The sequence below is a fragment of the Pseudopodoces humilis genome, chromosome 22 (assembly GCF_049639895.1).
Source record: "Pseudopodoces humilis isolate 2021_Gansu_Grassland_sample_001 chromosome 22, ASM4963989v1, whole genome shotgun sequence".
Lineage (NCBI taxonomy): Eukaryota > Metazoa > Chordata > Aves > Passeriformes > Paridae > Pseudopodoces > Pseudopodoces humilis.
The window spans coordinates 9,385,413-9,405,545 of record NC_142221.1 but is presented as its reverse complement, the minus strand read 5'-3'; the positions used below and the strand labels follow the sequence as shown (position 1 = coordinate 9,405,545).

The 20,133-nt window shown below is 47.2% G+C and overlaps 1 protein-coding gene across 3 annotated transcripts in view; it reads left to right on the top strand.

Annotated features, from left to right (window-relative positions):
• PNPLA7 (patatin like domain 7, lysophospholipase) overlaps nt 1-20,133 on the top strand; it is a 102,799-nt gene that overhangs the window by 65,053 nt on the left and 17,613 nt on the right. For all 3 annotated transcript variants that reach the window (XM_088065717.1, XM_088065718.1, XM_088065716.1), the window contains 2 exons: nt 11,440-11,596; nt 17,506-17,622. In XM_088065717.1, the coding sequence (XP_087921843.1) occupies nt 11,440-11,596; nt 17,506-17,622 (274 nt within the window). The remainder of the gene's footprint in view (nt 1-11,439; nt 11,597-17,505; nt 17,623-20,133) is intronic.

Below are 20,133 nucleotides of genomic sequence, written 5' to 3'. Positions count from 1 at the left end.
CAAGGGAATTTCAAGAAATTTGATTAAGTACTTAAAATCATCCTGTGGTTAAAGCACTAATAATGTCTTTGTGGGTCTCTGCACAGGCTGTTGATGGCCTTTGGATTATAATTACATGAGTAACCTCCCACCTTGCTCTCAGAGCAGGAATCATGCAGGTCACACAGCCTGGGAGAGGTGACAGTGACAGGGGCTGGCTGGTGGCTATTTGTTCAAGGTATTGTGTTCTGTGACTCCAGTAATATCAATTATTTAGTTGTTATTTTGGGAATGTTTGTCTGGCTTCCCAGTGACAGCGGGATTGGAAGGTTTTACCAAGAGCAGCTTCCTAGTAATTATCATTGTGGTTTGTCATGACAAAAGGCTCATAGGAACTAAAGGTTTTCTTTCTCCTGTGAGCATAAAAATAAAGCAACTTGAAGTGATACGGTTCTAAAATTACAGTGTTTTGCTTTTGTTAAATGCTAACTTAATTTTAGTTAGAAATGTTGTGGAGTTTGAGGGAAGGAAAGGGGATTTGTGTTTAGGAAAATAATACCTTTGAGGTGTAGTTACAAGAATAATGACACATCAAGCCCTGCAACAAAGGCATAAACCTTCCATAAATAATTGTCCTGACCTTTAGCCCTCCCACGTACAGCCCACCCCTTCTTTGGTTTGCCATGGTTGCCTTAGCAAAGCTGTTTGAAAACTAAACTTTCTTGGGAGTAAATTATTACAGAACTATCTGGGAATCCCTGAGGCTTTGGGGAAAAAACTGGGCTGATCTGTTCCAGAGTCACAGAGTATCCTGAGCTGAAAGTTACCCACGAGGATCTTCACTCCTGTCCCTGCACAGACACCCCAGCAATCCCACCCTGAGCATTTCAGTCAAAGGATATTTCTAGATACTCCATCAGGTTGTCTTCCCATTTCTCCTTTTTCTGTTTGGTTTTCTCCTCAAACTTATTATCTCACCTCAGCACTGGGTTATTTTGCACGCAGTTTTCTTGCTGACTCTACAGATGTGGCTCAGACCTTTTCAGTTTGGGCAGTTGGCTTCTTTCAGCAGCTTGTCCTTTCTGCCTTTTCTTTGTTTCTGGGCCTCTGGAAAAAGAGGATAAAAGCAGCAGTGTAGGAGAAGCAAATTCTGCCCTTTTTGTTCTGGCATCTCTGTGTCTGATGAGCATTCCTGTTGTCTCCTCTGTCTGTCTGTGCTGCTGCAGCCTGTGCCACGTGCAGGGTGCTCACACTCCAGGCTCTTAGAGAAGGACAAACAGACAGCTCCATCTTCAGCTGGTCACTCATGGGCTGCTGCTGAGCTTCTTAAAGCCTGCCTTTATCCTCCTATTCAATGGCTTTACCAGGGGATGAAGAGGCTGGGAGAGTCCCTGAGAGGCGGATCTCAATTGTTCTGCTCTCAGAAGATCACATTCGCTCTCTGCACTCTGTGTTTGACTCTGGGATTGCAGGGAGAATAAACCATGGAGGATTTTCTGTGGTTTTGTCTGTGATGTTTGGCTGCAGCTCCAGCTCACTCAGGCAACTTTGAGTAAAAACCTGCTTGTCAATCCTTTCTCCTGTCTCTGCCACCAGGCACTGATGTGTTCTTCAGGAAGGCACAAGGAATTTGTTTGTCCTGTGTCTGCAGTGGGAGCTGGCGCAGGCAGGTTGGGCAGAGCTGCATTGGGAAGGGATGTGCAGGTGGGTCAGGTGAGGAGCAGGAGGGATGTGCCCACAGCCACCCATGCTGGATGCACATGTGGATCTCCAGAAACTTCTCTTTGGAGGCTTGAGCCCCTTGGGGCAGCATTTGGGAGGGTTTTGCCCCTTGGTTATGGAGCAGTTGTGGCAGAAAATAAACGATGCAAAGCTCCCAACACACCATAAGGGAAAACTTGAAACAGATTTTGAGAACTTTAGAGGGTGATGTTCCTTTTTTGACTGTTGGTGCTTTTAGCCTGCAAGTGTGGCTGGGAGGTGAGGAGCTCTTGCCTAGGAAAGAACCCTCTGGTGCTTCCCCCGCTCCATCCTGCTAAAAAAGGAGTCGAGTTGGGGACTGATGACCTGATCTACCCATGTAGAACACTTGAAGGCAAGTAAATGCTGTGCTGTGAGATCTGATATTCCTCCTCAGGTTGTCTGGGGAGCTCCTGGCTGCCTTCAGCAGGCACAGGGACGTGGTGCTGCTGCTGGCTGGAGCTGCAGCATTTTAATTACACACCCAGCAATTAAAGTGCTGGCCGAGCTGGCAGGATACAAAAGCTGAATCTGCAATATGCTCGTGTTGAGTCTGAAATGATTAATAAAGACATCAGTAAGTTTTGGGGGTTGATTTGTTTTTCTGTTTGGTTTGTTACTCTAACATGGAGAGGAGCCTTAAAGCACAACCTGCCATCCAGTTATTCTGAGGCAGAGGGGTGACAGGTGACACCTTGTGCTGTCTGGGTGCAGTGCCAGGACATGACCAGTGTTTGTGCAGGGGCTGCTGAGGTTTGGGGGTATCTTTGCCTCCTCTGGCAGGAGGGATCTGGGGGCTGGCCAGGATCCCTGGCTCCAGCCTGGTGTCTGGCAGCCCTGGATGGAGCCTGTCTGGCACAGGCTGGGCCCTTCTGCACTGGGTTCACACCATTTCCTGATTTCCACTTATGTGAGACAAGAGCGAGGATTTTTTTGCAATTCCTGTCTTTTCTCTCTCTCCCCCTGATGCAGTCAGGCAGCATCCCTGAAATTCCTGTTCCATTTCCAGGTGCTTGCTGGAGGTACTGAGCTCCACGTAAGGGCTGTGCTTTCCTCTCCTCTAGCAAGGCAGCTCTTGAAGAATATGTGCTGCTAAAAAGATCCCATTCCTCATCCTGATCAGGCTCTGAAGTTCCAGCAAATTAAGCTGAGATATGAAAGGAACTTGAAAAATGCTTCTTCCCTGGGTTTAAATGGAAGAATCAGGCTTGCTGTGCGGCTTCTGCAGTCTGTCAGTGCCCAGTAACAGCTGAAGAAGCAGGATTTCTGCAGCAGGGAAGTATCAAAATGATACAAAAAGGGCTCAATCTGCTTTGTGTCATGGAAAAAAAAAACCACTCCAACCTCTGAATACCTGAAATATCTTTCCTTCAGTTCCTGTTCTTCAAAGTAATCCCTTTGTACACCAGGCCAGTCTGTCTTTTGACTTTGGAAAGGCAGAAAGTTGGCAGCTCTGAGGTTAATCCTTGTAGCCTTTGCAGTCTTCTCCCATCACAGCCAGCCTGAACTGGCTGGGAGCGTTTTGGAGGAGGGGAAGCTGTTTGGTGACCTGTGTTGTGGCTTTTGTGTGTGTAGATAAATGTCTGTACCTCGGAGCACAGTGGAGTGGAATTTTTCTGTGTGATATCCCTTTCTGAAGCTCAGACTGAGGCAGGGGGAGCTTCAGAGCTTGTGATTGCTCCTGTGGGTGCTCAGAGAAATGTCCTGTGCTGGGTGTCTGTGCTCTTGTCACGAGTGGAGCATCCATTGCCACGTGCAGATAAACCAGAGGGAAAGCTGAATTCCAGAGTCAGGCTTCTGGATTCCCAGCATCTTTCAAAACCTACATTTGATTCTAGGGCAATATTCAGGAGGTAAAATAACAGAGAAGCAGCAAAACTCTTTATCCTTAAAGATAAAACCGCACCTTTGACTTGGTGTTTTACTTGTGCTGCTCTTTTGGAGAGGCCACAGGAGTAAGGTAAGGAAGGTGGGCTCCTACTTGGAAAAGCTGATGATAATGTATGTTTGGATATCTAGTTTGAGTCTTATCCAGGTCAGCCCTAGAGTTAGGCTGTTTGAACAAACAGAAAACAACCCCTAAAAATAAATCAGCGAGTTGTATTTGCTGTTGTTGAGCAAAGCTCCTGAGACAAAGCTCCTCTGAGGGCCCGGGGCTCTGTGCTTGCAGATGCTTGGGAAGAGATTTCAGCCTAATTGCTCCTGAGAGGTTCTGCTTGGATTTCTGCAGGGAGGGACCATCCCGAGCGATGCCCGGTGTTCATCGTGGTTTTAATCGTGTTTGTGCAGCAGTTCAGAGCTCTGCCTCCAGTGAGCTGGGGGGAAGGCAGAGCCTCTGGCTGCTCCCAGCTTCCCAGACCTGAATGGCAGAGTTGTGGAACAGCGGGGTCATCACGTGCCCCCAAAAGCCGTGTTCGCATGGATCGGCAGCCACGGAATGCTTAATGATCTGATTTTTCCTTTTCCCATCTGCAGCACCTCTGTAATTGCTCATTTGCTCCCATCTGCCATGGAGGTTGAAGGTTATAAGAGCTTCCATTAAACCCTCCAAGCAGCAGGAGCTTGGGAGTCATCGATTCCAAAGTTAATGCTTAAAGAAAAATCCCTAAAATGAATTGCAGGTGGTTTAGTTGGACTCTCCTGTCCTGATCTCCAGTCTTTCCCACCAAACCCATTTATTCACAGCAGTGCCTTGATAAACAGGTGAGAAATTAAACAAGGAAGTAGTGGAGTTGTGGGTCAGCTCTTGTTGCTGATTTTGCACCATTTTTTATCAGATGTAAAAGCAGGTGCTGTGTTCACTTCCCATGGAGCAGCTGTAAATCTCTTTTGGCAAGTCTCTGTGCTTTCAGGAGTATGGTTCTTGCATTGCTGGGGTTTTTGGGGAATCTCTGTCCAGTCCTACCTGGGCAATGAGCTTTCCTGTTAAGAAAAAGTAAATTCTTAGTTAAATTCTCTAAATTGCTTTGGTCTTATTTCTGCAGTTTCCAGGTGTTGTGCTCAGAATGAGTTTTTCCAAGACTTTAATAAACAGGTCTCAGAGGGGTGGGGAAGGAGGATATGTTTGTTTTCCAAAGAAATTATCTTCCTTTGCAGATGATAACTGAATTGTTCCTTGGCTCAGAGTAAGAGACAGGATTTTGTGACATCCCCAAGTGGGTGCAGTTTGTCATTCAGCCACTTCCCTGCTCCTGTGTCCCTCTCCGAGTGTGCTGCTGCCAGCTGGAATCAGAAAACAAAAACCCTGGTGCATTTTATAATTTACTTTGACTATTTTGTGCTTTTTCCCCCCTCCAATGCCTTCCTCCTGTATCCCTTCACACCCCTACCACTGGGTAGCCCTGACAGCTCTCCTGGAAGGGCTGAACACATTTTGCTCATTTATTTCTGTGTCAGGCACAAATCTCTTTGTTTAAAGCTTCTTCTAAAGTTAGTGTATAAAGCAGAAACAAGATCAGGGCTATAAAAGGACATTGTATTAGGATTTTCTTGCAGGAAAGGGATTTCACTGGGCTTGTGATAAAGAGGAGAAGCTTTTCCTGCCAGATGTGTGTGCCTGGCACAGGGTGTGATCTCTGCAGCATGGCAAGGCCAGGGGGAAAAGGCTCCTGAGCTCTGGCTTAAGGATGTGGTGGGAATCTGAGAGCAAAGCTAAGTGGGAGGATGGAATGAGGTTGTTGTTAATGGAGGGGAAGACAAGAAAAATTCAGGTCTCTGGATCAATATGTGTGGGCTGTGGGTGGGAAAAAGCTTCCTCCAGGGCAGCTGCTGGGAAAGATCCTGCTGATTGTTGGATGTTAGGATGAGAACCCAGTAATGTGGGGTTATTCTCTGTGTTTAGCTTAGAAGTGGTGCTTAGTTGATTAATTAATTAATGTTGTCAAGATTGGAAAGGTCCTTGGAAGTGCTCATGTAGAACCATGGCTGCAGAAATGCAGGGGTCTGTGCTCCTTTGGAGCTGGCAGAAAGTCACTGCAATAATTCTGGCTGATTTATGATGCTGGGAAGTTTTATGGTCAGGAAAGCTGGGAAATAATGTTATTGGAAAGATATAACCAGGATTAGATTTCAAAGCAGTGTTTGGGTATATTGCTGCTGCTGCAAAAGCTCCAAGGTGCCAGCTGGAGATAGTCCAGTTGCAACTTGTAGCAGACTTGCTCCATTTCTGAGCCAGTGACTGAACCACTCAATGCCAGGTTCAGCCACAGAACACACCAAAAAATGCTGCTGTTTATGTAAAGAGGCTTTTCCTTATGTCACCTTTCCTGATGCCACTCCATGTAGCTCTTCACATAAACAACATCCAATTTCCACTCACCTTAATACAAAGAACACCTCCACAGTGACCCCAAGAAGGATCTAGAACCACCACCACGCCCCAGTTTTGGGTCCCTGAAGTGTCACTGGTTCCCTGTGCTGGACATGGTGGATTTCAGGATGTGCTGAAATCCAGTCCTGAGGGCCTGGAAGCTCAAGCACTTCAGTTTATTTCTGCTGTGCTCAGAGCAGGGTTGGGGGAGTGGTTGCCCAAGGCACCACTTTTTGTACATCTCCAAAAATGGACTTGAGAAATACAAATGGATAGAATTGCAGAATTGCTGAGGTTGGAAAAGACCTTTAAGATGATCGAGTCCAACCACTCCCCCAGCACTGCCCAGACCAGCACTAACCCCTGTCCCCAGGTGCCACATCCACGTGGCTTTTAAACCCCTCCAGGGCTGGGGGCTCCAGCTCTGCCCTGAGCAGCCTGTAAAGGGCTGGCCAAGCCTTCCAGAGAAAAGCTGTTTTTATGGCTTTGCTGCTTCAGGAGTTTGAAGGTTCTGAGGGTGTCTTAATTCAGGTTTGTTGGGCTCTAATGGAACTTAATGAAATCCCCTTGATAATCTGTTGTTCTGCCTCCTTTGCCAGGTAACTCCATCAGGAAGCAGGGCCAGGAAGCTGTGTCCCACTCTGGGGAGGCTTTGGTGGGAGACACAGCAGAGCTCTGCAGCAGCCATGGCCTTAATCCTTCTTTAGCCAAAGGAAACAGCATCTCTTCAGAGCATTCAGGGAGATCTTCATCCTGCTGAGCCAGTTAGGAGGAGAAATGGGGGCTGGTGAGGCTGAATGCCTGGGCTGCGTTCCTCTTTGAATCCAGCTTCCTTTCTGAAGCTGATGTGGATTCTGGGGGTGTGGTTGAGCTGCAGCCTTGCCTGGCTGCCATGGTCTGAAAACAGTGTCCCCTCTGGCTGCTCCCAGGCTTGGGTTGTTCTTCCAGATACAGGCAGCACCCTGTTGCTGTGTTAAAGGGGAAAATATTGGTGCACAAAATACTGGTTTTGTATTGACTGTGTTTCCTTGAGCCCCTGAGCAGGGAGGACAGCCTGCTTTCCTGCTGGCACTTTGATCTGGGATATCCTGCTGCATTGGCTGCTTTCTGCTGAGCTGGATTAATCCCAGCTCTGGCAGCACGTGCAGAGCTGGCACATGCACAGCTCGCAGGGGAATTTTCCTTTTATCAGTTCTGCTCTGGCCTTCGTGCATTACAGTCACATGCCAGCAGCACTTCCCCAGGGGATGAAAGCAAGGGCTCATTTCAGCAGCAGGAATTTTCCTGCAAGACCTTCTGGCAGAAAGGCTGAGCTCTCTGTGTGTGCTGGGCTGAGGTATTTAGGGAAGCAGGTTTCCAACCCTTTTAACTCCTCTCCCTGCTTTGTGGTCATTTCTTTCCCAGAATCACAGAATATCCTGAGCTGGAAGGGACCCCCAGGATCACCCAGCCCAGCTCCCAGCCCTGCCCAGACCCCCCAACATCCCAGCCTGGGCATCCCTGGAGCTCTGGCAGCCTCGGGGCCGTGCCCATTCCCTGGGGAGCCTGGGCAGTGCCAGCAGCCTCTGGGGGAAGAACCTTGCCCTGATGTGCAGCCTGAGCCTGGCCTGGCCCAGCTCCAGCCGTTCCCTGCCTGCTGTCCCTGTCCCAGAGCAGAGAGCGGAGCTGTCCCTGTTCTTCCCCTCACAAGGAACCTGTAACTGCAGTGAGGTCTCCCCTCAGTCTCCTCTCATCCAGCTGACCAGACCAAGTGACCTCTTTGTGACCATGAGTAGCAAACAAGGAATGGTGCTTGGAGTTTAGCCAGCAGAGCTCCTGGAGGCTCATTCAGCACAGGGATCATGATGTTGTGAGTGCAGAAAGCAGCACTTGGGGCAGCTGGTGCCCAGAGCAGCCCCTGATTTGTGTTGCTCAGGTCAGGCTGAGGCAGTGGCAGGGCTGAGAACAGAGCCTGGCTCTCCTCGAGCTGCTTGGTGCTGGTTCAGCTCTCTGCAAAGGGCATTAATGAACCCAGGCTGTCCTAGGCAGTGAGTACAATGGAAAAGAGTTTCTATTCAGACACTGATTGCGCCTCCTGGGCAAATCTTTGGGTTCTGATAGAAAATATCTGAAAGTCATCTTGTAGGTCATTGTTCCTAGGGCCCTTGTCGGTGTCCTGGGGCAGTGTTAGTCCTGGCAGGGGAGGTTCTCCATCCATGCCTGCTCCTTCAGGCAGCTCCAGGGTGAGGGAAGCTGCAGGAGCAGCTCCAGGGACATGCTGTGTGAGCATCCCCTCTCTGGGCTTCTCCTTCCTCCCCTGTCCCTTTCCTCTGCAGGGAGTGACATTCAGCTCTGTGTCACCCAGGAGCTTTTCCCTGTCCCTGTATTGTCACTGCAGGTACAGCACTGGCATGAGCCACCTCCCTTTGTTCTCCTCTTGCCCAACACTTGTATTTCTGCATTTCCCTAAACCAGGACACGTCCCCTGTGAAATTGGGCCTGGTATTACAAGAAGTGCACAGTCCCTGGGTTTTTTTCTGCACTAGTCCTCTGGCTGTTAACATGGATCTTGCTCCTGGCTTCAATTTCTTTTTCTCCTCAGTTTGCAGGTGCCCAGTGCAGCTCTGTGGGAGCCCAGGGATGCTGTCAGAGGGGATGTGAGTGCCTGGCAGGGCACCAGCACACGCTTCCCTTGGCAGCCTGCCCCTGTTTGTGGAGCTGGGAAGAAGTGCCCAGGAAAGAACCAACTGCAAGGAGTTGTTGTTGAGAACTCCCATGTAGTAACATTGCTGGGACAGTGATGGCCTAAAGGTGTAGGGAGAAGGGGGGAAAAAAAAAAATCCCCATTTCTGTCTTTCAGGAGGTCAGGTGGTACCTGGAGAAAAGGAGGAACATTTGTCTTTTTTCAGGATTTAGTTTGAAAATTGCAGGAGTTCTCCTTCTCAGGGTGTTGGGGTTGGAAGAATCAGCTTTGTGGTTGTGTGGAAATGAAATATAATTTAGTCAGGCAGCTGATGGGAGGTCCTTTTACAAGCAAGAAAAGAACTTTGATTCCCATCTTACTTTGGGACCAGTGAATCTGTTGGAGATCCTGTCACATTAGTGGGATATTGGCAGGGACTGTGTGGATGCACCAGGAGGGGATGGCTTGCCAATAAAAGTAATAATGATCTTCTGTTATTCATGCAAAGGCATCATGCAGCAAAGTAGGAACAAATCCAGAGTGCTCACATCAAATCCTTTGTATTTATGGATGTGTGAATCAGAAGAAACAGTTAAAGGGAGGGAATCCAGTCTGGAGCTACTCATGGCCTGTTTAAAATTGTCCTCCAAGCAGGAAATGCTTCAAGGTTCTTTACCTGCCCTAAGAAAGGGACCTGATGAGAGCAGGAGGTGTAGGGAAAGGTTTGCTCCATGCTGGAATATCGGGGCTGAGGCAGTGGGAAGTGCCAGGCATGAGCAGCAGAGTGCAAAAATAGCTGCACTCTAAAAGCCTAAAAACAATGGGCAGGATAAAAGTAGAACTTCCTTAACTCAGGGCATCTTGTGGGAAGAAGCAGTAGGAGATGAGGAGAAGGGGAATTTGGAGAGGAAAGTAAAATGAGCCATTTTCTGCTGTTGGATTGCAGCAGCACAGATCTGTCATTGAAGTCATTTACACCCAGTATAACCACGAACCTGTCCCAAAGCATTTCAGCAGCTGGAGGGGATTTATTTGGATGGAAAGAATGTGTTCAGCATAGCTTGGCCAAACGACACCTACGGTGGACTTGGCAGCTGTTAGCAAGTATTTATAGGATGTAAACAGCAAGGGGAAGGAGGATGGAAATAGAGCAAACTGTGGGGGACAGAAAATGGGATGAAAATGGAAAAAGGAAGATTTTCTTACTGCTTTAGGCCTAGACTGCAAAGCATCCATCCAGATGGGATGAACTAATCAAAAATGCTTCTTATTCACTGGACAAAGCATTTGAAAGCAGAGGCTGTAGCTTTGGACTGCTTGGAAGGGCAGTTTGCCTCCCCTGCAGGGTCCTGTGTTTCTGTAATGGTTCTGTGGGATGGATCCCTCTCCCACTAGGGGATGAAAGATCAGATTTGATCAGATGTTCATGGGATGAGATCAAACATTGCACCTCTGCTCTCTCATTTCTGATGGTGGGGAGCAGTGAGTGCTTCAGAAATAAGTGTTTGTAGCAATTAGCAGCTTCTGAGCCTCCTGAACACCAGCTTGCACCTCCCATTTGTCATGTTTAGTAGCCACTGACAGCCTGGTACCTTTGATTCATCCTTTCCACATTTAAATCCATTTGTGATTTGACCTCTCCAGCATGTGGTAACAGTGGCTTCCCCAGTTTGTGCTCTACATACGCCTGTCTGCAAATTCTTTCCTTTCCATTAAAATCTCTGCACGGTGATATCATTGCTGGCCCTGCATGTTTCTCACCAGCCAGGATCTTCCCCAGTCAGTGATTCTGAGTTTACTTTCTCCTCATGTGAAGTCCATCCCATATTCTGGTCACCTTTTGTGTTTCTCTCTGTCATTTTTTAGTTCTGCTCTTTTTTTGGGTGAGAAGTCTGAGCTTGCTCACAAGCACTGGCCCATCCTAGATGTGTGTTCTTATGTTTTCTGTTTTATTCTGGCTTTTTTGATTTGCAGCTTGAACTTGCACTGAACAGTAGGTTCTTATTTCTCTGGGAATATCCCCAGGGCTTCCCAAATCCATGTGAGCAGAGCTGGATAAGGAGCTGGGGCGTTGCTGCTTCTGTTTTCCTCCCATCATTAGAGGTTCATCTGTTGTTTATCACCTGACTCCATTGTTCAGAATTCCTTCTGCATTTGAAATCAAGGAATATGTTTACTCTCCTGAAGGAATTTGTGTCATCCTCAAAAGTTGCCTCCTCATCTGCCCCTCTCCTGTGTTTATGTGCAGACTCAACCTGTGCCCTCTCATTTCTGTTCATCTCTGCTTTTGTTTCCACCTTCAAATTCATTATTAACCCATGTGGTGCCCCCTCCCAGTACCCCAGGCTGGCTCAGTTTCTGTGGAGAATCATTGGGAAAGAAGCTCACGGGAAGGTCTCTGAGCTCCAGCCTTTCCGGGCTGCTCTGGAAGGTTGATTCTGCTCCCTCAAATCCACGCTGACGTTCCCCTCGCCCATCCACCAGCTCAGCTCTTGGCTGCTTCCATCTCCCTGCCTTTCCCACTGATCCAGGCTGCGTGGTCGTGTTCCCTCGGATCCTCTGGGAGTCTCTGGGAGGATTCCTGCATTCCTAATGTTTGTTCCTGGCACCGGGGCTTGTTTAGCAAGAGATTGGCAGCTCAGCTGGCGCGGGCCCGGCTTCCTTAGAAGGCACCATTCATCACCAGTCTTTGCACTCCTTCAGTGACTCTTTGGCTGACAGAGGCTTTCCTTTCCCTCCCTTGGCACAGGGGCTGCTCCCAGGTGGGCGTTATCCGGGCGCTGATCGAGGCTGGAATTCCCGTGGACATGATCGGGGGCACTTCCATCGGCGCCTTCATGAGCGCCCTGTACGCCGAGGAGCGCAGCTACAACCAGATGAGGATCAAAGCTCGCCAGTGGGCCATGGTAAGCACTGGGAATGCTGAATTCATCCCATGGGAATGCTGAATTCATCCCATGGGAATGCTGAGTTCATCCCATGGGAATGCTGAATTCCTCCCATGAATGCTGAATTCATCCCATGGGAATGCTGAGTTCATCCCATGGGAATGCTGAATTCCTCCCATGGGAATGCTGAATTCATCCCATGGGAATGCTGAGTTCCCTCCCATGGGAATGCTGAGTTCCATCCCATGGGAATGCTGAATTCATCCCATGGGAATGCTGAGTTCCATCCCATGGGAATGCTGAGTTCCCTCCCATGGGAATGCTGAGTTCCCTCCCATGGGAATGCTGAATTCCATCCCATGGGAATGCTGAATTCCTCCCATGGGAATGCTGAATTCCTCCTTGAGTGGAGCAAGGCCCAGGCACAGCAGGGCACGAGCAGCACCCAGGAAGGTGCAGCCTCTGGAAATTCAGTGTCTGTGCCACAGAACCAGCCCTGCCAGGCAGTGATGGATCACTGGAAAAGCTGCTCCATGTCCAAGGAGTCAGGAGGCAACTGCCTGGCTCAGCCCTGCCCAAATCCTGGTCACACTGGCAAGGCACAGTGATGTTGTTTCAGTGTGCTCACCTGTGCTTATCTTTGTTTTATCTTCTTTTTTTTCGTGCTGGGATCAGTTTCCTTTCCCAGCTCTCAACAAATGTGTTTCCCTTTTGTGTAACTCTCTCTCTCATGCTGTCATGTGTCAGTGGAACTGAGTGACAGAGGTAATCCTTCTCTAAATAAGTCCCAAATGTGTCACTCCTGGTCCTGCCTGTGCCCTCCACAGCACTGGGGCTCCGGGTCAGGAGAAATTCCTAACTTTCAATATTTAGTACAAACAAAAACTTACTTTCAAAGTTAACCCAAGTTTTGGGAAGGTTTTTTTAAATAGTGATTTCAGTGGGTGAGTTTATTTACCATGGAATCAAAGATTGGTTTGGGTTGGATGGGACCTTAGAGATCATCTCATTCCACCCCCTGCCATGGGTGGAATGAATTTCCACTATCCCAGGGTGCTCCAGGACCATCCAGCCTGGCCTTGGAGTTATTTATTGATCAGATGTTGGATGAAAGCTGTCCCAGGTGACACTGGTTCAGTCTGACTGAAGGTGGGGTTATTTCTAAAGTTTGCTGGTTGCAAGTTTGTATTCTTCATATCAAATCCACATTTTCCTGCAATTTTCTTACTGTAAATGAAGCAACATCGGGAAATTTATAAATGAGATTAAGAGTCTTAGGTCTTGTGTTTCAGTGGGAAATAGGACCCTGTCACTGGCACTGTTTATGTCTCAAGGATCCTCTAGTCTGCTGTGGTTTTGCAGCAAAAACTCTCCTGGAAGCTGGATTGTCTGAGGCACTAAAATCCAGATTGGGATGTTTGTGCTGTCCTGGTGGGCAGAGCCCTGTGGGACTGATTCACCTCCCCATCACTGCTTGCCAGAAGAAAATGGATTTTATGCTTTTTATTTAAGAACTGCTTGTGCCTGGCTGGTTTGGGAAGCACCCAAAACATAAACTGTTTATGATCCAGAGCAGTTTGCTGGAATCACAAACCTGGGGGAGGCTCAAGATTAAAGACATAAAACCAACTGCACTGAATTGTGTCAGACATCCCTTTAACCTTGCTCTTTCACACCTTGTGCCTCCAGGGCAGCATCTCAGTGGGTGCTGATGCCTCCCTGCAGTGTTTTCCCTGCCTCCAGCACTCTGGGGCTCTCTCCCAGCTCTTGGTTAAGCTGCAGCCATGGAATTTTCCTCTGTGCATTTGTCCAGAGGTTTCTCAGGACTGTGGACTTTCTCAAGCACTCTGGAGCTTGTCAGAGCTGGAATCACAGTCACTTTTATCAGGAATAGTTAGAGATGAAATGAAAGCATTTAATCTGGTGATTAACTTTTGAGCACAAATTACAAAAGCTCAGAGAACATTTCACAAGGTAAAAGGGAATTTTTTGGCCCAGCCTGAGGCTGTTTCAGGTGTTGGTGCCTTGAAAACTGCAAATAATTAGTGAGAGAGGCGATTGACCTCTGTTAGAGCAAACATTTCATCTTATTAATGAAGAATGGATTTTCATGAGCACTTCCATGAGTGTTCTTGCAGGTCCAGATCCAGCTCAGAAATTGTCTGAGGGTTTGAGGAAGGTAAAAGCAAAGCCTGCTCTGTTTGAAGCCCTTCTTTCCACTGGTACCAGCAGTGTCCAGCAGGCTGCAGACTGAAGAGAGCCATGGAATCCCCTCTCCAAGATCACAATGTGCAGAGAGTTTGGGGGATTAGAAATGTTTCATCAGTGGCTGTTCTGAGGTGTTGGCTCTTGTGTGGTGTTAATACCCAGCAGGGAGAGGGGAAAGGAGCCCCAGGGTGTGAGAAACAGCCAGGAGTTCTCCTGGGGGTTCTTGGAAGATCCACTTGAAGGGGCTGAGTGTGAGAGAGCTGAAATATCCCCCGGATAAGCCCCAAATGTCCCAAATGGGACCTTCCCTGCTGTCCCCAGAGCAGCCTCGGTGGTGGCAGTGCAGGAGGAACCAGGCAGAAAGGCTGGAGCATTCCCTGCTCCAGGACCTGCTGATCCTGCTCCTCTGGAGCTCTGAGCTTGTGCTGCTGAAGCCTGGGGCCACTTGGGAAATGTCTCCAGTGGGATGGATTAGTTAATTCTGAGCTTTTCTTATCTATTTTTTAATCCATCAGACCGAATGCTGTTTGTCCTGCATTAATTTCTCTTTCTGGTATTTTTAGAAGTTGGCATCTCTCTGGCTGTACACTTGGTGCTGGGAGAAGGGATATTTTTAATGGGGTGTATTTTCTGCACCTAATGAAGCAGCAATGAAATAAATTAGTCTTGTCAAAACAAAGGGGGAAATATGAAAATTCCCAGTCAGATTAGTTACTGTTTATTGTGTCTGTGTGTGTCTTCTGTACCTCTCTTTAACCAGCAAAGCAAACAAGCCAAAGCTTTAGTGTTTGCAGATTATTGTTTGTTTATTTTTTAATTGGAGGATTAATATCTCAAAGTAGAAATACTTCACAAAGATGGAATATTCTTTGGAAGGAATACAGTGTGTGTGGGGCTAAAATGCTGCTCCTATGGGAATGAGGGCTGGCTGGGTGGGACACTCACATCATTTGCTGCCTGTCACTGCTGGCACTGACAGCTCAAATAAACGTGGGGGTTCTGCCTCTGACCTTGCTCCATTTGTACATTGGGAGATCCAGCTTTAAGGAGCTGATCTGGCCAGAAATTAGTCCTGTTTGTTTTTTTCCCCTGTCATGTCAGTTTTCATCCAGCTCTGAGTTATATTTTTATTTTATTGATTTAACTTTTTTTTCTGTGTGATTTCCTTTCCTTTATCTTTCATTTACCTTTACAGGTGAATGCTGAGAAGGCTCTGCATGATCTTTTAAGTAGTTTAAAATATACCAGATCTGTTTGAAATTTTTGTTGTTGCATAAGTTTTCCCATAGCCCTGGGAGTATTTTATAGTCAGGAACATGGAAAAATCCTGGGATTATACTGGCTTTTCACACCAGTTTGCCACAATGCTGCATCAAAGAACAAAAGAGCCAGAGATGAAAATTCCTGTTGTCCATCATCTCGTGTCTTTGCTCTTGTCCTGCTCTGAGAGCAGAACCTTGTCCCTTCCTTGCTGAAGTGTTTTATACCCTAGGACCACATTAAAAATTATTTAGGATTGAAGATCTTTTTAAAAACTTAGCTCATCTTGCAGCAGAGCTGTAGAAATGAAAGTTCATGAGAAGTTAATGAAGAATTGGGCAGGAATTGTTCCCTGGCAGGGTGGGCAGGCCCTGGCACAGGGTGCCCAGAGCAGCTGGGGCTGCCCCTGGATCCCTGGCAGTGCCCAAGGCCAGGCTGGACAGGGCTGGGAGCAGCCTGGGATGGTGGAAGTTGTCCCTGCCATGGCTGGGGTGGAATTAAATGAGTTTTAAGGTCCTTCCAACACAAATAATTCCATGATTCCATGACCTGCAAACCCTGAGAAGCTCTGGCAGAGCTCTCAGGGCTGGGCTTCCCATCCTGGTGGTGTCAGGATGTCAAAGTCTTGGAGCTGCTGGAGCTGATCCCAGAGCTCCTGGTAGGAAGTGGAGCAGGAGCCAGAAGGCTCTGTCTGCCTCTCCAGGGGGTGATCTTTAACTGAATTTATCTGGGGAACAGGAGGCGGTTGCAGCTATTCCTGGAAGGCTGGAGGAGGCTGTTGGCCATCAGCTTCAGCCTAAAGGGCATCTTCCAGCTCTGAGAAATGAGAATATTAAGAAATAATTGTTAATTAGAAATATTTTGTCCATGGGCAAGATCACTGTCAGGATCAGGAGAAATGTGGAGGCTCAGCTTTATAAATACCATTTGCAACGAGGGAAGCCCGATGGCTGATGCTGAGTGGGAGAGATTTTTCTTCAGTATTAAATAAAGGGCTCTTTGTAGATGCCTTTTCCCCTGATTTAATCATTCTGAAGAGACCTGATCCCTATTTTAGGTGCAGCACTAATTCCATCTCCTCTGAAGCTGTGGGTAGCAGTCTATAGTTAGGTTGGCACACTGTCCTCACCACATCAAACCCAGAGTGAAGATGTGAATGAAGCTGACGCTTCATCCTTGGGTTTGTGCTCATCCTTTTACATTCTCCCACATTTCCAGTTCCCATCCTTGTTCTTAATGATCTTTTTTTATCCCTGCACTCGTGTTCTCTGGGCAGATCCCTGATAGAAATTGGAAAGCAGCTGGACATGGCAACGTAGGCTGATCCTGCTGCTCTTTAAATCACTGCCAGAGTAAAGGCAGAGCCAGATGTTGCTCACAGCTGCTCTAACAGCTGCCAGGTTTGAAGCTATTCCATAAATCTGCCTGGGAAGGATGTTAAATTAGAGAGAACATATATAGAAAGAAAATATTTCACCTCATGGATGGAATTAATTGGGTTTTGTGGTATTCTTTTATATTTTGACTATGATGTAATATATAAAACATTGCATTTTGTTAATATTTATTAGGATTTGACAGCAATAGCTTGGTTATAGACAAATACTCTGGTCGTAATGGCATAAAATTTAGGGATTTTCATCCTTTTCTCTTGTAGGTCAGTACATAGGTGTGATAATGCTGTTGAAATGGAGAAAAAAGGAATTAATGAAAGCTTAATTCCAGGATCTGTGTGTTGGAAGGGTTGGTGTGCAGGCACCTGTAGTGCTTTAACAAACCTGACGTGGTTTGGTTTCCCTTGCTGGTGCTGAGTTTGTAGCAGTTAAATGCTGGGTCCATAACACATCCCAATAACAGACTTTGGGAATGACAAATAACAGACCCTGCTCCATAAAAAGTGTTTAAAGCTCTATAACCTGTGCTTGACTGAACCTTGTTGGAGTCCCAGAGAATCCCAGACATCAAAGTGCTTCCACTGAGGCAGAGAAAAGCTTTAAATCTGGGAGAAAAATTAGCTGTGATCCCCAAATGAGAAGAGATGGATGAAGGAATTCCTCTGCCATGGATTTATGGTTTCCTTCCCACACCACTGAACTCCACAGGTGCTGTGGGAAGGACAGTGAAGAGAAAGACAACTCAGAACATCTTTTTATTAATTTTAAAAAAACCCACAAAGGATGGAGCTGTTTGGGGGAGCAGTGCTCATTCCTGCAGAGCTTTATTGCAGGGCTTGCTTCTGCTTTAGGCTTTACTAAATGTAAATTTACCACACAAGGGGCTCCTGGTTGTAGATTTTGCAGCTGTATTTCTGTCCCCTCAACACTTTGTGCACCTTTGATGCTTCCAGCATGTTCAGCTCTGAACTCTGGAATGTGATGTCTCTGGAATTGCACATATTCCCATGGATTCTGGCCTTCTGGTATTTACCTTTGAAATGCCTTTTTTTTTTTCCATTTTAGGTTATGAACTCTGTGTTTAAGACTATTCTAGACTTGACATACCCAATAACCTCTATGTTTTCTGGAGCAGCTTTTAACAACAGCATCAACAACATCTTCAAAGACAAGCAGATAGAGGTAGGTTGTTTATTCACCTTATGGATAAGAAATTATGTCCCTGTTATTTTAATTATGTTCTGCTGGAGCAGAAATAGCTTTTTTCCATGCTAATATGGAAATCTGGAGCTGTTGGGAGACTGGAAACGTGGTGAAACTGTGAATGTGGTGGTCCATGACTGCAGGAAGGAGCCTGTTCTATTTGGTGGATTTAGAAAACACAGCTGTAGATTATTTGTACCTATTTCAGTTTGACAAAGGGATCTCATTGTCTGAGAGAAGAAGTGAAAATTGTGACACTGAAGAAGAACAGCTGAGACTGCTCCATCATTATTTTTCTGCAAATCAGGTCTCAGAGACCTTCAGGACACAGCAGAGAAGGGCTTGAATTGGGCTGTGATGGGTTTGGCTTTTTTGAATTTTACCTCTGAAGCTGGAGTGAGTTTTTCTGAGCAGCCTACTGAAAACTGCAGTAATGGCAGAGTCCTTTGTCTCCTGGCTTGCACTTGGTGACCTTTTTGTAGTTGCTGGGTGTTGTGTGTCCACCTGAGCCAAGAGCTACCTTTGGAATCCACCTCTCCCCCTTCCCTCAGCAGCAGCAGATTGTAAAACACATTATTGATGTTTTATCTTCCTACATCACCCAGCTCAGAGAGTGTTTGTGTAGCCGTGGAATTTCACCTGATTTACAATTTTAACCAAATTATTCCAGTGTTTGCATCCTTGTGATGAAAGATCATGTAGCAAATTAACACTGTATGTACTTTAAATATATTTGGTAAAAATAATCCAAAACATTCTCTACCTAAATGCAAATTTCAGAGTAAGTGATTAATCATCGTGTGGCTTAAAATAGCAGCTTGCTGTGCAGAGGGGATGGTGCTGGAGACAAGCAAGTTTTAGAGAATCCTGGAATCACCAAGGTTGGAAAAGGCCTCAGATCCCTGAGCCCAGCAACTCCCCCAGCACTGACAGGGCCACCACTGACCCCTGTCCCCAGGGATGTCCCACATCCACGTGGCTTTTGAGCTCTTCCAGGGATGGCCACCACTTCCAGTGACCCCACCACTTCCCTGGACAGCTCTTCCAATGCCTGACTACCCTTTCCACAGAGAAATTCTTCCTCCTGTCCAACCTAACCTAAACCTCCCCTGCTGCAACTTGAGGCTGTTCCTGTCCATCCCTGCTTTGGATTCCTGCAGTCAGTTCATTGTTCTTCCTTTTTAAGATGCAGCAGATTCCTTCCTTAGCAATTTCAACAGCTGTAGTTGCATATTCTGGTTTTCCCTTGCAGCCAGAGGAAGCTTTTGTGTAAGGGAAATCCAGTCCTGAGGCACCCAGCAGCATCATCTCTGTGATGTTGAAAAGCTGACCACCACAGCCCCTCAGTCCATGCCCAGGGTTTCCTCATGTGGGAAGAATCCCTCAGATAAATAAGGAAAAATGTTGTGTAGCTCAGCCAGGAAAGAGGGAATTACTCCTTCATTGCAATTCCCCCTCTCAGTGTGGGGTAACCTGTCCTGGAACTGGGAGCTGCCCCAGGGTCAAGGGAGGTTGAGAAAGTAACAGGAGCTGAGGCAGGAACCTTGAAAAAGTGTTTTCTCAGAGCATTTAAAGCATCCAAACTGCAAACATCCATCTTTTCTCCCTAGCTGGGCTAGGTTTGGCTGGGTAACAATGATTTCTACCTGGAAATTCTTATCAATAAAAATTAATTACAGCCTGCAAGCAGAGGTTGTGTTTGGGTTGTGCTTGGCCACAACTGCTCCTTCCTGGGAGGATCTGCAGTGATGCCAGGAAAACCTGAATAAGTTTGGTGGGCTGACCCTTATGGCTCTAGAAAAGTTTAAAATTCAGGAGCTCTGGGCCAGATCCTCCCTTCTGCTGCTGTGGCTGTGAGGTGACACCCCTGTGCTTCCCACACGAGTCCTCACCCCTCTCCCACATGGGAGGCAGGAGCAGGAGCGCTTACGTTGAGCTGTTATTTCTGACACTCAAAGGGAGGTTTCCATTTTCTCTGAAATTTGCTCTCTGCCAACCCTTGTAATGTGGGTGTCTCCTGATTCCCAGCAGTGCTGCTCGTGTGGGGGCCCTGGTGACAAAAACCCCGTCACTGCTTCCAGCCACAGGCACTTCCCAAGCTGGGATCATCCATGTGAGACCCTCCTCTCAAACCCAGGATGGGGCACTTGGACACACAAACCCAGGCCAGGGCGCTTGAAGGAAATTTCTCAAGAAGTAGAGTTATTTTCCTCTTGAATTAGCCATCCTTCTCTGAGAACATCAGCCTCTGGAATTTTTATTCTCCGTGCCAGGATTCTTATCCCCGTGCCAAAATGCCCTCGTAAATCATCTCAACTGGGGGTTCAGGTGTGAGGAATCAGACAAGACTTTTATTAAGTCCTGGTTCAGACTTGAATGATGCTGTGTTCCAAAATGAGTGGAACAATCCCTGAGCAGTGAGATTTTATTGCTGCGTGGGAGGGCTTGGGTTAGTTTGCTTTGTGCAGGTGTTTGCAGGAACATGAAGGG